This window comes from Lipophrys pholis, assembly GCF_963383615.2.
Source record: "Lipophrys pholis genome assembly, chromosome: 11".
Lineage (NCBI taxonomy): Eukaryota > Metazoa > Chordata > Actinopteri > Blenniiformes > Blenniidae > Lipophrys > Lipophrys pholis.
The window spans coordinates 13,159,882-13,172,281 of NC_137631.1; the positions used below are offsets into that span (position 1 = coordinate 13,159,882).

Genomic DNA, 12,400 nt, shown 5'->3' on the forward strand with positions numbered 1-12,400 from the left:
CTACTTCAATAGTCGTTCTTGGGTCATAAACTGTGATACTAATCTTTTAAAACTCTCACCTTCATGTCAGTGGAAGTTTATAAGAGAACAGAGTCATGATCGGGGCTCTTTTAAGCACTCTGTGTAATCTTTGTAAAACACACAATGAAGAAAAAAGGAAAACTGAATTATGACTTGTAATCTGTTACATTCAAACGTCATGAATCTGATCGTTTAAAAAAAGAAAAACATGCCTTGTGACTATTTATTTTGAAGAGAAAATATAAATGATTCTTTGGGAACAACAAAAAGACATCACAGAATGTTTCAAAACATGTTGTTTATTAAATAAGCTGACCAGGAAATATCCAAAACTTTTGGGTGCATGTCCAGGAAGTTTGTTACAAATTACAAAAGAGATGCTTAAAACTTCTAAAACGTCTGTGGTCTAATTATTGCACGGCTCCTCTCTGCCACCTGCCAATACAGAGAAATCAGTCTGATCCTGACTTTTCAAAAGGATGTTGTTTCCCACTCATGAAAACCTCATACACTTCATTCAAATGTCTGGAATGATTTTCTCCAGATTTGTTAGGGGATAACCATACAGTGCAATGAGACATTCTAAGTAACTCCTAGTAACTATGAGTGCAGCACATCAACCCAGCATTGTAAAATGACATTCTTGCAAACAAACTTTTGCATATTAAAGGAAATGTTTCCAGCCGTGAATAAATAAAAACTGATTTATAACTTAAATTTCAATGAAACAGTCCCTTTAACAAGGGTGCCACTTTCAACACGATTAGGAAAGTATTAAGTGAGTACATATCTATAAAAATAAATCACAGATCAAGTTAATATCTCAGAGCAGACTGAGGTGCTGCAACAGTGTTTGACAACAAACAAACGATCCATATTTGTTCAATCCTGAAAATGTAAAATTCCAGTGTATAAGAAATGAGTAATATTGCATGTTGTTTTTTTGCTTTCAATGAAGTGGCCTAAGAGAGTAATGATATTGCTGGTGCAGTCTTCACTTGTCTCCAGACGAAAGAATCGCAGAGATGCAACTTTCCTTTTCGTATTAAAACGATTCCATAAGAATGTCAGTTTCATGATAAAGCCTGCATGTGCGACACATTGTTTATCAATGCTGCACTCTCTTTACAGTCGCAGGGGGGGGGGGCTTCATTACATCGGACAAAAAGAGATTGTTTTACACTATAGTGTTGTTATTGAGCTTGGTCCATTCAAAGATGTCCTGCTCACACACAATGTCGGAGTTGATGAGAAGGTAGCGATCACCCACACAGAAATGCTTCTGGCAAGCAGCGCACTTGAAGCACTCCAGATGGTAAACTTTGTCCCGCACACGCATCGTCATCTCGAATGCCCGGATCCTCTTCTCACAGGAGGCGCAGAGACCATCCTGACCAAACAGCCTGAGTGGAAGAGGGAATAACAACGTCTTACAGAAGAGAAAAAGAAAACATCCATGAAGCTATAAAAGCAGTCATCAACATAATTCTGAAAGTGCCGTAAACCTGTACCTTGGCAAAGGGTAAATATGCTCCGGTCACACACTGAATAAGGCTTTTTACAAATCCTGTAATATTATCAGCTGACTCTAAAGCTTATATGTTTCAGCTCGTGGTATTTATACATAACTTAAAAATGTGACTACATTATACGGTTGAGCAACTTCATTTATTGTGAGGGCCGTATATTTAAAATCCTCATAGCCAGATGGTCCAATTGTAACGGAGCATTTCTAATATTGGATATATAAGAATTTAAGATCTAATGTAATCAAAATAAATAAATGAATCTGTAGTTTAACTTTTCGAATCAATATGTAGGAGGACCTGGATAGTTGTGGTTGAGCACACATTATTATGTTTTATATATATATATATGTTTTTGCCATAAAATGCTTTTAATAACACAGTATTTACAGAATAATTGCAGTTGTACTAGTGACAGTAGTAGTGGACTTAAGCTAAATAACTTAATTAAGAAATGCCCAACCTCTTCTCAGTGCACCCATCACTGTCGACACAGTCTGGCTATTAAATAAATAAAAAAAATTCAAATCCTGCATGCATGCCCAAATATAAATCTGTTTTTGTGTAGTTTATAAAAATTGATAATAAATAAGGAGATATCACCCATGATGAGTTAGCCTGCTGAGTAAAGTGTTTGTTGAAGGCTGTTGTTCGCTGCAGACGGCCACAGATTTCAAGCACGACTGAGAATTTTAGGATTTTTCTTTCAGATCCTCCAACATGAACTATTTCATGGCCTTCCAGCATGATAACCATAGCCTGCGATACTCATACAGCCTCGGATAGAGGTCATATTTAGGACTGCCTCAAGTGATTCGGGCCATCCTCAAGTTAAGCTGCTGTTTCGACAGACCTTCTTTAGGGAGCTGAGTTTCTCTCTGCTCTTCGAGTAATCTGTGCTCTCTTTACCTCCTTGCAGGGATTTAAGATTGTGGAATTGGAAGTTTGTGATCTGTGCATCCTGCCCCCGCCACATCTGCAGCGTGTGGATTAGAGTCTGATGTCAATTTCTTTTTTTTGTTTGCTTTCTATCTTCTTCTCTCCAACTATCCCTATCCCAAATCCAAACAAAGACGAAATCTCCACCTCTGCGTCTAATTTTGCTGTCGGTTTCCTTCAAATGAAGATGTTCCTTTCCTCTGTCGCCTTTACTTGCTAACGTGGAATTGTTGTATTTTTCCTCTATATTTTAATGATTATGTAATTAAGTATTATGGCTATATTGTGACAAGTGCCCAAAAAAAAAATCTAAAATACAATCAAAAAAATGAATTGAGGTGAGAGCTGCACTCAGACTGAGGAGCACAGTGCCGGGACGTAACGTCAAGCGACCAACCTGAGATAATCTCTCCGACATAATTTTCTTCCTAGCTTGTAGTAGAGGCGACGGCCCACCTCGCCCAGCCGGCACCCGCACAGGTCGCAGCTCAGGCAGTCCTCATGCCAGTACTGCTCAATGGCCTTCAGGAAAAATCTGTCCCCGATGCTCTGCTGACACCCGCCACACGTCAGCAGAGATGGTGGCATCTGGAGGACCTCATCCACCGGCTCCCTAGGGAGGAGACGGCTCGTTAGAAAGTCAAACCTGTTACGTTTAAACCAACAGGTTTTTTTTTCTTCAACAATGATTTAAGCAAAGATTTCCTCAGGTGTTCGATCCATACTTTAGTATTAAATGTCTAAGGAGGCATCATTAGTGCTCGTTTCATCCAGAATGAAGGGCTCACCCTATGACTGAAAATGTCCATATTATCTAAACGATTGTGCATTCCCGTTTGAGTACTTTCCAAATAAAATAAAATAGCAATTAATGAATAATATCATTTCATTTTATACACTTAAATGCATTCTGAAGCATCTTACATAGATTTTGTTTCCAGAGTTTAGCATTGTTACAGTAACGTACAAAGGATTCAGGCGAGACTAAGACGACGCGACCGATCCACCACATAATATCAGGGCAAAGGGATCCGATTGTTGCAAATTCCTTCTGCAGCAGAAGAAAACAGATCCAAACAATGGGCCAGTGTTTATTATGAACTACTTTTAGTGTTTCAAAGAATAAGGGCTCTTTGAAGTAATGGTGTGACCACTACTTAACTGTGATCTTAACATCAATAAGTGTGTGTTTCCGTGAAGAGACGACAAATAACAAAATAACAAACATCAGTTCATTTAAAATCTGTACGCCAGTGTGCTGAGGAGAACTGATGCTGCTTTTTAAGACAAAGGGTGGTCACAACCAAATACTGATTTCTGGCCTGTGGATTCATTATGGAATTTACACTGAGTGATTAAAAATATGAACTCAACACATCCATTTTTTTAAAGCACTCTTGCAGATTTGTCCCCCACGGCATGTATCTTCTTTGATCTCTTACTTTTTTAATTGCAATTTTTTCTTGTCCACCTGAGGGAGCTATCAGATGTAGGCTGTGCAAAGAAAACCCTTAGTTTCAGAGAAAGGTGTAATTAATTGTAATAGTGAATCCTGCTAGACCCCCCCACCCCCCACCCACACACACCTCAACACACCCGGTTTACTTGTGAGTGTTGTTATGAAGTTATGCTGAAGCTGTATTTATCTCCATGATTGAGCAGAGCGACACATAAAACACGCAGAGCAGCGATCCCCTCAAGACCAGTGTTGACAGACATTTGATGTGAAACCAACAAAAGTAGCCACGGACAGTGAAGTGACTTAAACGATGTTATCTCTGTCTGCTCTTGACTGGGACTTTCGTGTGACACAAGCTCGTTTCACGTCCCTTTTACAGTCAACTTTGTGTTTGAATAATTTCCAACTTGCAGGAGAACACTTGGAATCTCAGATAACTCCAATATCTATTTTACGCGCGGGAATGTCTGACAGGCACTTCCAAAACATTTTGGCGTATTTCAAATCTACTTACTCGTTGGCCTCCAGTGTCTTCCTCTCGATGGTGGATGTCATTCTTGAAACGCGGCGTCCAGCTGGAGGCAGATGAGGGTCCACAGCCAGCAGCTCTACCTGTGAAGCGCTCTGCACCTGCTCCCACAAATTCTACCGAGTCCAGTCGAAATGGCCGAAAGGCACGAAATGTTAAGCTGAGCGATGATGGAGGACACTGTCATCATTTCCTGAGGCAATAACGCGCGGTGACACTTCATGTATTTCAAGTCCTCTCTCTCTCTCTCTCTCTCTCTCTCTCTCTCTCTCTCTCTCTCTCTCTCTCTCTCTCTCTCTCTCATTAAGCTTTGAGGGCGTTATCAAACAGCTCCGATGCGATCAGAAGGTCACGCGCCTGTGCGTCTTTCTGAAGTGCGTCTTTCTGCAGGCGCGCTCCTCCACATGAAGCCGCGGCTGCAGTTATTGTGCGGCGGCGACGGCAGCAGCAGCACCAGCAGCAGCATCGTGTTTAAGTACGACGGGCCCCCCTCGGTCTCTGCTTTCGTTTCCCTCTTCCTGCTCACGACTGTTCAACAATGGGGGGAAATCGGTCTTAAAGCGACAGCTTAACACAGCACATGCTGCCCTGCCAGGCGCGGAGCTGCAGGTCGTGACTGAGACTAATGAGTTCATTATACGCTTTGTTTCGCCACAGTGCTGATGGGACAATAGATAAAGACTGGCAGGGTATTATTAGGACAGACAGACCCTGTGTGTGGGGTTTTTTTTTTTCTTCTTCTTCTGATAATTAGACCATAGCCACCAAGTAGGAAAAAGACATGTATGAATTGTGTTGTGGCAACTAAGTGCTTGAGTCTCAATTTCATGAACGAGATGGGAAGAGCATGAACAATTACTGCTTATACAACTAACTACAACAGATTGAACTGTACTCAATTACAAGCAAGAGTATACTCTTCTCTGAAACTATCTAGTTAAATGCCTCTATATATATATATCTACGTTTAAAGTACATTTATCTTACAAATGACAAAGTGCATACAAGTTACATTATGGTTAACAAATTGAGATTCCAAACATAAGAATAAACCAATATTATGATTTGATACTGGCAAAGTAGATTGAATATTGTGTATGACTAAATACTGCAAATACCCAAAATTCTTTTTCAATATAGTTGTGACAGTATTTGCAGTAATGCCTGGTTATATGCAACTTAAGTCATACATTGAGAATTGTCACATGTGTGAAATCTTATTTGGGGAAGATAATCTTAGCAATGGAAGATAGGAGTATTTAGTTAAATATTGTGTTTTTTGGCCTTTCAAAACTTTTATCATCATTGATAAGGTTGATTCGCTTGAATTTTCTGTTGAATCATTGTTTTGTGGGCTCTTCATTTACTTTCTTCCATTTCATGGTTGATTAGGCCCATACAGACTTGCACAATTTCTCTAAACTATACATTTTTTTGTTATCATGTAAAAGAAGCATTTCTTGAATTTATTGATAAAATATTTAGATAGAAAATTGCATGTTGAAGTTAGATTATGTTGGGGGTTTTTATGGGTTTTTTTAAAGACAAATTGTAGTCCTTTTTATTTTCAGATAAATGTGTTGTTAAAATTAGAGAGAGACATTACTACATGGATCACATGATTTCAGATCACAAGATTGATCCACTGACTGAACACTCGACTGTACTAAGAGAGGTCTCCAAATAGGATGTTTTGAAGACTGTCTCTTTGAGGAATTAATGCAGTGATATTTTCACATAGTTCAGTGTATTTCTCTTTCAAAGCAGAGCTGCTGTGGGCCCTTCTCTTATCTACTGCCAGTTCTGTGAGGCTGCCTGCAGGAGGGAGTGACACAGGCAGCAGTTGGACTGGGCAGAGAGATAAAGCACCTCAACTCCAACAGCCGGAGCTGGCTCCTCAGCCAGATGTAGTGGAGAGATCGCATAGAAACTCTAGATGGAGCCTGTAAGCGTCCCTGGGCTACACACAGTTGTTGGACTCGGTAGGCCCACTGGATGAATACCAAGCTGAGAAAGCCCAGGAGCAAGGTGAGCGTGGCACTGCTGTGTGCCAGCTACAAAGAAGGCAGTGCAGCTTGACAAAGATAAAGCTCAAACTACAAATCCTTCACATGAACAGCATTTCAACAATGGGATTTTAACTACTGTTTTTATATAACACACAGTACAGGGGGCCCAAGGACCTCTGTTAGTCTTAAGTAAATAAAAATACCACACTTATATCACGCTAAAATCTCACAGATAAATGGTTGAAAAAAATGTCTTTGAAATAAAATGTTTGAAGTATGTTCTTCCCATGTAATGTCCATACAAACAGAATATCACCTTTCACAATCACCCAGCTTTGATGGGACCTCTTACATACAAAGCAGAAAAGTCTTAAGGCCAATGACTCTTTGCTATATCAGTTATACATTTCTGATTTCATGGGGTTTTTTTCATAGACAATGAATATTTATTCGAACTATCACCCTTATCTCAGAAATGCAGTCTGACATTGCTCATAAAACTTGCATGTTTGGTTTTAGAACCAAAACAGGAATACCAATAAAAAAAAAGTTCTGAATGTTTGTAGTTTCTTTAACGATGGCTCAAACAAATTGTTTTTGCGGCTTTAAAGACCTTAAGCATTGATCCCAAAGCCTCTGTTTATGTTTCATTTCAAGTTTATCCAGTGTCTCAGTTTACAGAGTGGTTTTACTGACTAAGCCCAATACAAATCAAACACATCAGGAGAAGAAAACAAAAGTGAAGCTAAAATAAGAAAATCTGAGTAAAAATTATGCGACTCATACAAAAGAGAAAACGTAAAATGAAGTGTGTGTGTGTGTGTGTGTGTGTGTGTGTGTGTGTGTGTGTGTGTGTGTGTGTGTGTGTGTGTGTGTGTGTGTGTGTGTGTGTGTGTGTGTGTGTGTGTGTGTGTGTGTGTGTGTGTGAGAGAGAGAGAGAGAGAGATGACAAAAAGTCGTCCACTCCTTCCTGTGGAGTCAACTGAAAAAGCCCAGAGGATGTGCAACTGGCATGCAGAAATAATGTCCTCGGGGGTGGGGGTCATGGGGTGCACATTGAATTCACTTCCTACCCCCCCTCACATGATGGCACCTCTCACACGGTTTCCCCAGATAGATCAGCGACTCCAGATGGTTTGACACCAAAGAAGAAACTTCAAAACTCTAACAAGATGTCACCATCAGCCTGTAAAACTCTTATCTGTGTTTTAAAGCCCTGTCGATATCAAAATGAGATGCGCTTCCTGTAGATGTATGTGTCACATTCTTGTTACAGTAGAAACACGCAGATGAAGTATTTTCAAGCGTTGTGTCTTTAACTTCTCCTCTTTGTAAATTTGATACACTTTGATCCGTTTTTGCTCTTATTCCGCTCTGCAGGACCCTTCGGGTAGCAAACGGTTAAGAATGGAGACAAACTTCAGGGAAGTGGTGTCACTCATGTCCAACTTCCTGTTTTGCCTGCTAAGTTCTGAGAGCATTGTGGAGTTGAAAACAAAGTGGATTTTAAGGCCAGCTGGAAATATTGTCAGCACTCAAGCAATCAGTAAAGTTAACCGAAAGATCCAGAAGCAGTTGTTGACTTATTACCATCTCTTCCACAGAATATTGAAAGGTTGCCTTGCATATGGAACGAGTATGAGAGTCAAACTGAGACTAACAAAGATGACTGAAACAAAAAGAAATGGATTGTCTTAACGTCGTGATCAATGTAGGAATATGCTGGCAGAGCTATTTCCTGAAGTCCAGCATAATGTTGACATTCAGATAACGCTGACTATGGACCAGCAAGGGCACAATTCAACCACTTTCTGCACAATCTTAAATGAAATGGAGGCTATTCACTTGCTATTGCAATTTCCAGAGCCTCAAGTAAACCTACCGAGATGTTGTTGTCAACAAAGGCAGAAAACTGAGGAAGTAGTGCTTTTAACCCAGAAAAGGTTTTGCTCTAGAGATCAGAGGTCAGGTGAGCGCACACCCTGCTGTGGTTCTGGAAAACGGCTGCTCGGCTGTTGCTTGATTGAAATACAGCAGGCTGCGGAAATGAGTCACTCGTTGAAAGGGAGCTTCATTCACCCCTAGGAACCTCCCATAATCAGTATTATCCCTAAAAGAAAACACTTTCAGTGGAACAGTGCAATCAAAAGGCTGTGCAGCCATGTTAACTGCTTCCTGTATTTGGCAAAACAAAAGAGTGCTGGTGGCACATTCTTTCTACTGCTCTGGTCTCCCAGTCCCCCTTAAAAAAAACTGTAGATCATGTTAGGTACAAAGAGAGGGACATACCTGGGCACTTTGTCGAGTTCAGAATAGTTTTGACGATAAATGATACAGATAAATGTCTCCTGATTTGGTATGCATTTCTGCTGCTTGGAGTGAAGAAGGAATAACTTGAACAATTATTAGATTTTCTTGAGGAAAGAAAATACTATTCAGGTCCACATACTTCAAATCGGTAGCATGTTATAGCATGACCTTCATCTAGACAATTGCACCGTCAATGTTTTGCTGTTGATCATATTGCTGAGCTTTACTGCCACCTACTGGTTACACAAAAAAAAACAAGCAGTTCTGGACTGAAGCTGACAGCAGCTTTGTCATGAGCTCCTTTAATAAGCGTGCATTTCAGTTTCCATGAAAACAACTGTAGCGGATTACATGCGTGTATCTGTTTTAGGATGCTCCCTTTTTTCATTTTCTGAGATACATTTACGGTTACTGATTGACACAGGAGAGCTTACCACCTCGCTACAGCTATATATTACTCAACTTGGTATATTGATTCAGAAAGATATGCACCGTGCCCATCAGATTACACTGGTTGACCAATATAAAACTGAGAAAACGAAGATTCCGGAGACCACGATATGTGTTTGAATATCTTGTAACAAGAAAACAATCTATTATATAATATTTCATTAAACAATTATGTCATTATCATTGTCATTGTCATCATCATTATTATTATTATTATTATTATTGTTGTTGTTGTTATCATTATATAAAGAAGTACTGGTTCTCAAAAATTGTATTTGATTAAATAAATAAATGAAATAAATTATGAGTTTTATTCTATTTTCGGCCTTGTATCCAGCGATGTTTACTGGTCCACACACTTAATTTTAACCCGTGAACATGCTGTATCAAAAAAAAAAGTTTTTAACTTCTTTATCTTCTTTATCAGTTTTATCATTACACTTTCTGCTGTTTAGGCTTGAGTTGTCACTCAGTGCATTAAAAGGTTAATTGACACTGCCCTTGTTCAACTGATGCACTGTCAGTTCTACTGCACTATGATATTTTAGCCGCTACGGTAAAGAATTTAATGTGCAGGTTTTATCAGAAGAGTTGGGCAACGACTTGATGAGCATTGTTTGTGCTGTATGGAGTCTTAAATAATTTTCAATTGATCTGTAGTTAGTTCTCCCTGTTCAATCCCAAGGTTAATAATGTTTTTTTCTCATTCGAATTTCTTCCTAAGAATAGTAATGACTCTTTCTGATTATTTGCCATCCCAGCAATTTGCTTGGCTTTTCACCTGGCTCTTGACAAGATGTCTTCAATCTTATCAGAATATCTGATGCTTTTAGTGTGGAGGAGATTTGTTTGATGAGAAAACAAATAACAATAGAATGCAGAAAAGCCATGTGCCATGTCTATACCATTCACTCAATACAGAGAGCCAGTTAGACTCCTCGCGTCAGCATGCCTGTCTCAATCAGAGAGCTTCACGGGGGGAGAGCTGAGCTTCAGGCATCACAACAAAACATGCATGCTTAATTAAATGAACTTAATTCAATGGATGATGGCCCATCAAATGGAACTAAACCACCTCTGCAAGTGAAATCAAACCATCTCCTCCACTTGTGGTGCTGGAGCAACATAGAGATTACGCCTGACCTGACTGATTTGTGGCCCTGAACAGATGACCGGAGTGAGCACTCCATAGTTTCTGAATTTGTGCTGAACAGGCTGAAAAGCTGTTATCTGGCCATCAAAAAGTGAAGGGCCAAGGTAGAAATTGTCAGACCACATTGTTGCCTTAAAACACCAGTTTCAGCCATTACTGGGAATCCACCAGTGCAGGTCCTTTATAAAATCAAGCATCTTAGTGACAGGCAACTGGTCAACTCACAAGAAACCCTTCATTCAACCATGAACAGCCGTTTAAATGTGAAATCTTAGTTGACCACCTCAGGTGGGAGGAAGCCAGACTTGTTGCTGATTTATACTTTCATTGTTTAACGCCACTCCTTACTCTGACACAATGAGGGTTCTAAACAGGAAACTTGGTCCAGCACATCAAATTGCTCTGAACAGGACTGCCAGGGTTATGGAAGCCATTTATATAGGGAAGACAGCGGCCTTTTTTTTTTTAGTCCGTCTGCCTAAAAATCTGGGTTAAAAAAATCAAGCAGAACTTATATGTGGATACCATGTATCCTAATTGCAGTGTAAGCTACACCCAAAGAAAGGGACAGACTTCCGGAAAGCAATGTTTTGAAACCTAATCACAGTTTACACTGTGGTGGCCACTGTGGGAGGAGCCATATATATGCCAGTGCCCATATTCACAGAGCATCTAAAGCTAAAAGTATGTCTTAGTGATGTCACGCTAAAAAAATAGAATAGAATTATTCGAATTTTAAGATTTTTCTCAGAATTTTTCCTTACTACGATAAAAGTAATTCACAAAGCATCTTAAGCCCTAAGAGAGCTCCTAAGGTGTAAAACCATTAAAAGGAGGGAGAAGGACTTTTAAGAAGCCTAAGAGTCTCTTAAACAGACAAGATGGTGGAAAGACAAATAGAAAAGAAAGATGTTCTCCGTATATTTAGCAATAACGATTTAATGACACGCTACCAACTCGATCATGCAGGAATAATTTTTATGGTCGACCTCATCAGGGATGAGCTTACAGCAGGCACTGTTCTTCTGTCCAGTTGGGCTTTCTAGTTTTTTTGGTATCCATTCCATTTGTTGTTTTCATCATTCTGCCAAATCACATCAGTTTTTATAGGAGCTCCACCAATCACAGGAATTGGTGACAGCTGCGTCCACGTCCACCATTAATATCAAATACATTAAGTGGTAAAAATAACCAGCGTGGACAGAAAAGATAACAATAAGCAAATTAATATAATAATCAGCATGTGAACGAGGTAAGTTCAATCATTTTAAAGCTGTGTACAAATTAATAAAATGTTTCTGAGTTTCATCATCATGACAAATTAATTTTAATGATTACACATTTTTAATACAACGCAAGATATTTGATGGGTTAATTTTACTCTCTATTCACTAGGAGCACAGAGCACCTTTTTTCTTTCTTCCTTCCTTTAACAACCAATCACAGCTTTTAGAAGACTGCCTCATACATAGCAACGGGGTCAACCACACCTAAGATATAAGTTTCTGTCAACTCCTTGCTCAGAGTTGCTCTTAGAAACTTCCTGAATCACTTTTAAGCTAAGATTCCTGGCTAGGAATTTTTAGACTAAGTTCGGAGTTCTTTGAGAGGAACGGAGAAGCTTGGTGAATATGGGCACAGGTCTTCAGAAGTCTAAAGCCATTACTATCTTAAATTTCAGCAACCCAGAGTCTCTGGGGAGGGAAAGAACAGTAAACTGGAAACAGGCCCCCTCTGCTGATAATTGAATTCTAATACTTTCTAATAGTTTCACTTTAACTCCACCTGTATACATCTGGACTGACCCCCAACCTCATCTTCACTTGTGTTTGTCTAATCTGGCTTATCTGTTTCTAATGCATGTAATGAAAGACATCAGGAGACTATGACATGAATGTTATGTTCACTTCTTTCTAGGATACAGTATATGTTAAGCTGTTATATTATGAGACATATGTTGCTTATAAGGGCGTTACATGAGCAACAAATGGTAAGTCTTTAGCT

At 39.5% G+C, this 12,400-nt stretch overlaps 1 protein-coding gene across 2 annotated transcripts; it reads right to left on the bottom strand.

Annotated features, from left to right (window-relative positions):
• Positions 1-299: 299 nt before the first annotated feature.
• lmo2 (LIM domain only 2 (rhombotin-like 1)) lies at positions 300-9,008 on the bottom strand. 2 transcript variants are annotated; one of them, XM_080475640.1, is made up of 4 exons: positions 8,773-9,008; positions 4,460-4,590; positions 2,884-3,099; positions 300-1,424 (listed from the first exon to the last, which is right to left on the bottom strand). In XM_080475640.1, exons 2-4 carry the CDS (start codon positions 4,498-4,500, stop codon positions 1,199-1,201), a joined length of 483 nt encoding a protein of 160 aa, XP_080331766.1. In that variant the 5' UTR covers positions 4,501-4,590; positions 8,773-9,008; the 3' UTR covers positions 300-1,198. The 2 variants fall into 2 exon arrangements, with proteins under 2 accessions (XP_080331766.1, XP_080331765.1); XM_080475639.1 differs by lacking the exon at positions 8,773-9,008 and having other exon boundaries at positions 4,460-5,009.
• Between the last annotated feature and the right edge of the window lie 3,392 nt (positions 9,009-12,400).

What these genes read in the sequence shown, in the direction of transcription:
- lmo2 (XM_080475640.1), bottom strand. Translation starts at nt 4,500, where the DNA reads ATGACATCCACCATCGAGAGGAAGACACTGGAGGCCAACGA. An exon ending in AAGACACTGGAGGCCAACGA is followed by an intron (nt 3,100 to 4,459) that starts GTAAGTAGATTT and finishes TCTCCTCCCTAG; the next exon opens with GGAGCCGGTGGATGAGGTCC. An exon ending in TGTCGGAGAGATTATCTCAG is followed by an intron (nt 1,425 to 2,883) that starts GTTGGTCGCTTG and finishes TCTTCCACTCAG; the next exon opens with GCTGTTTGGTCAGGATGGTC.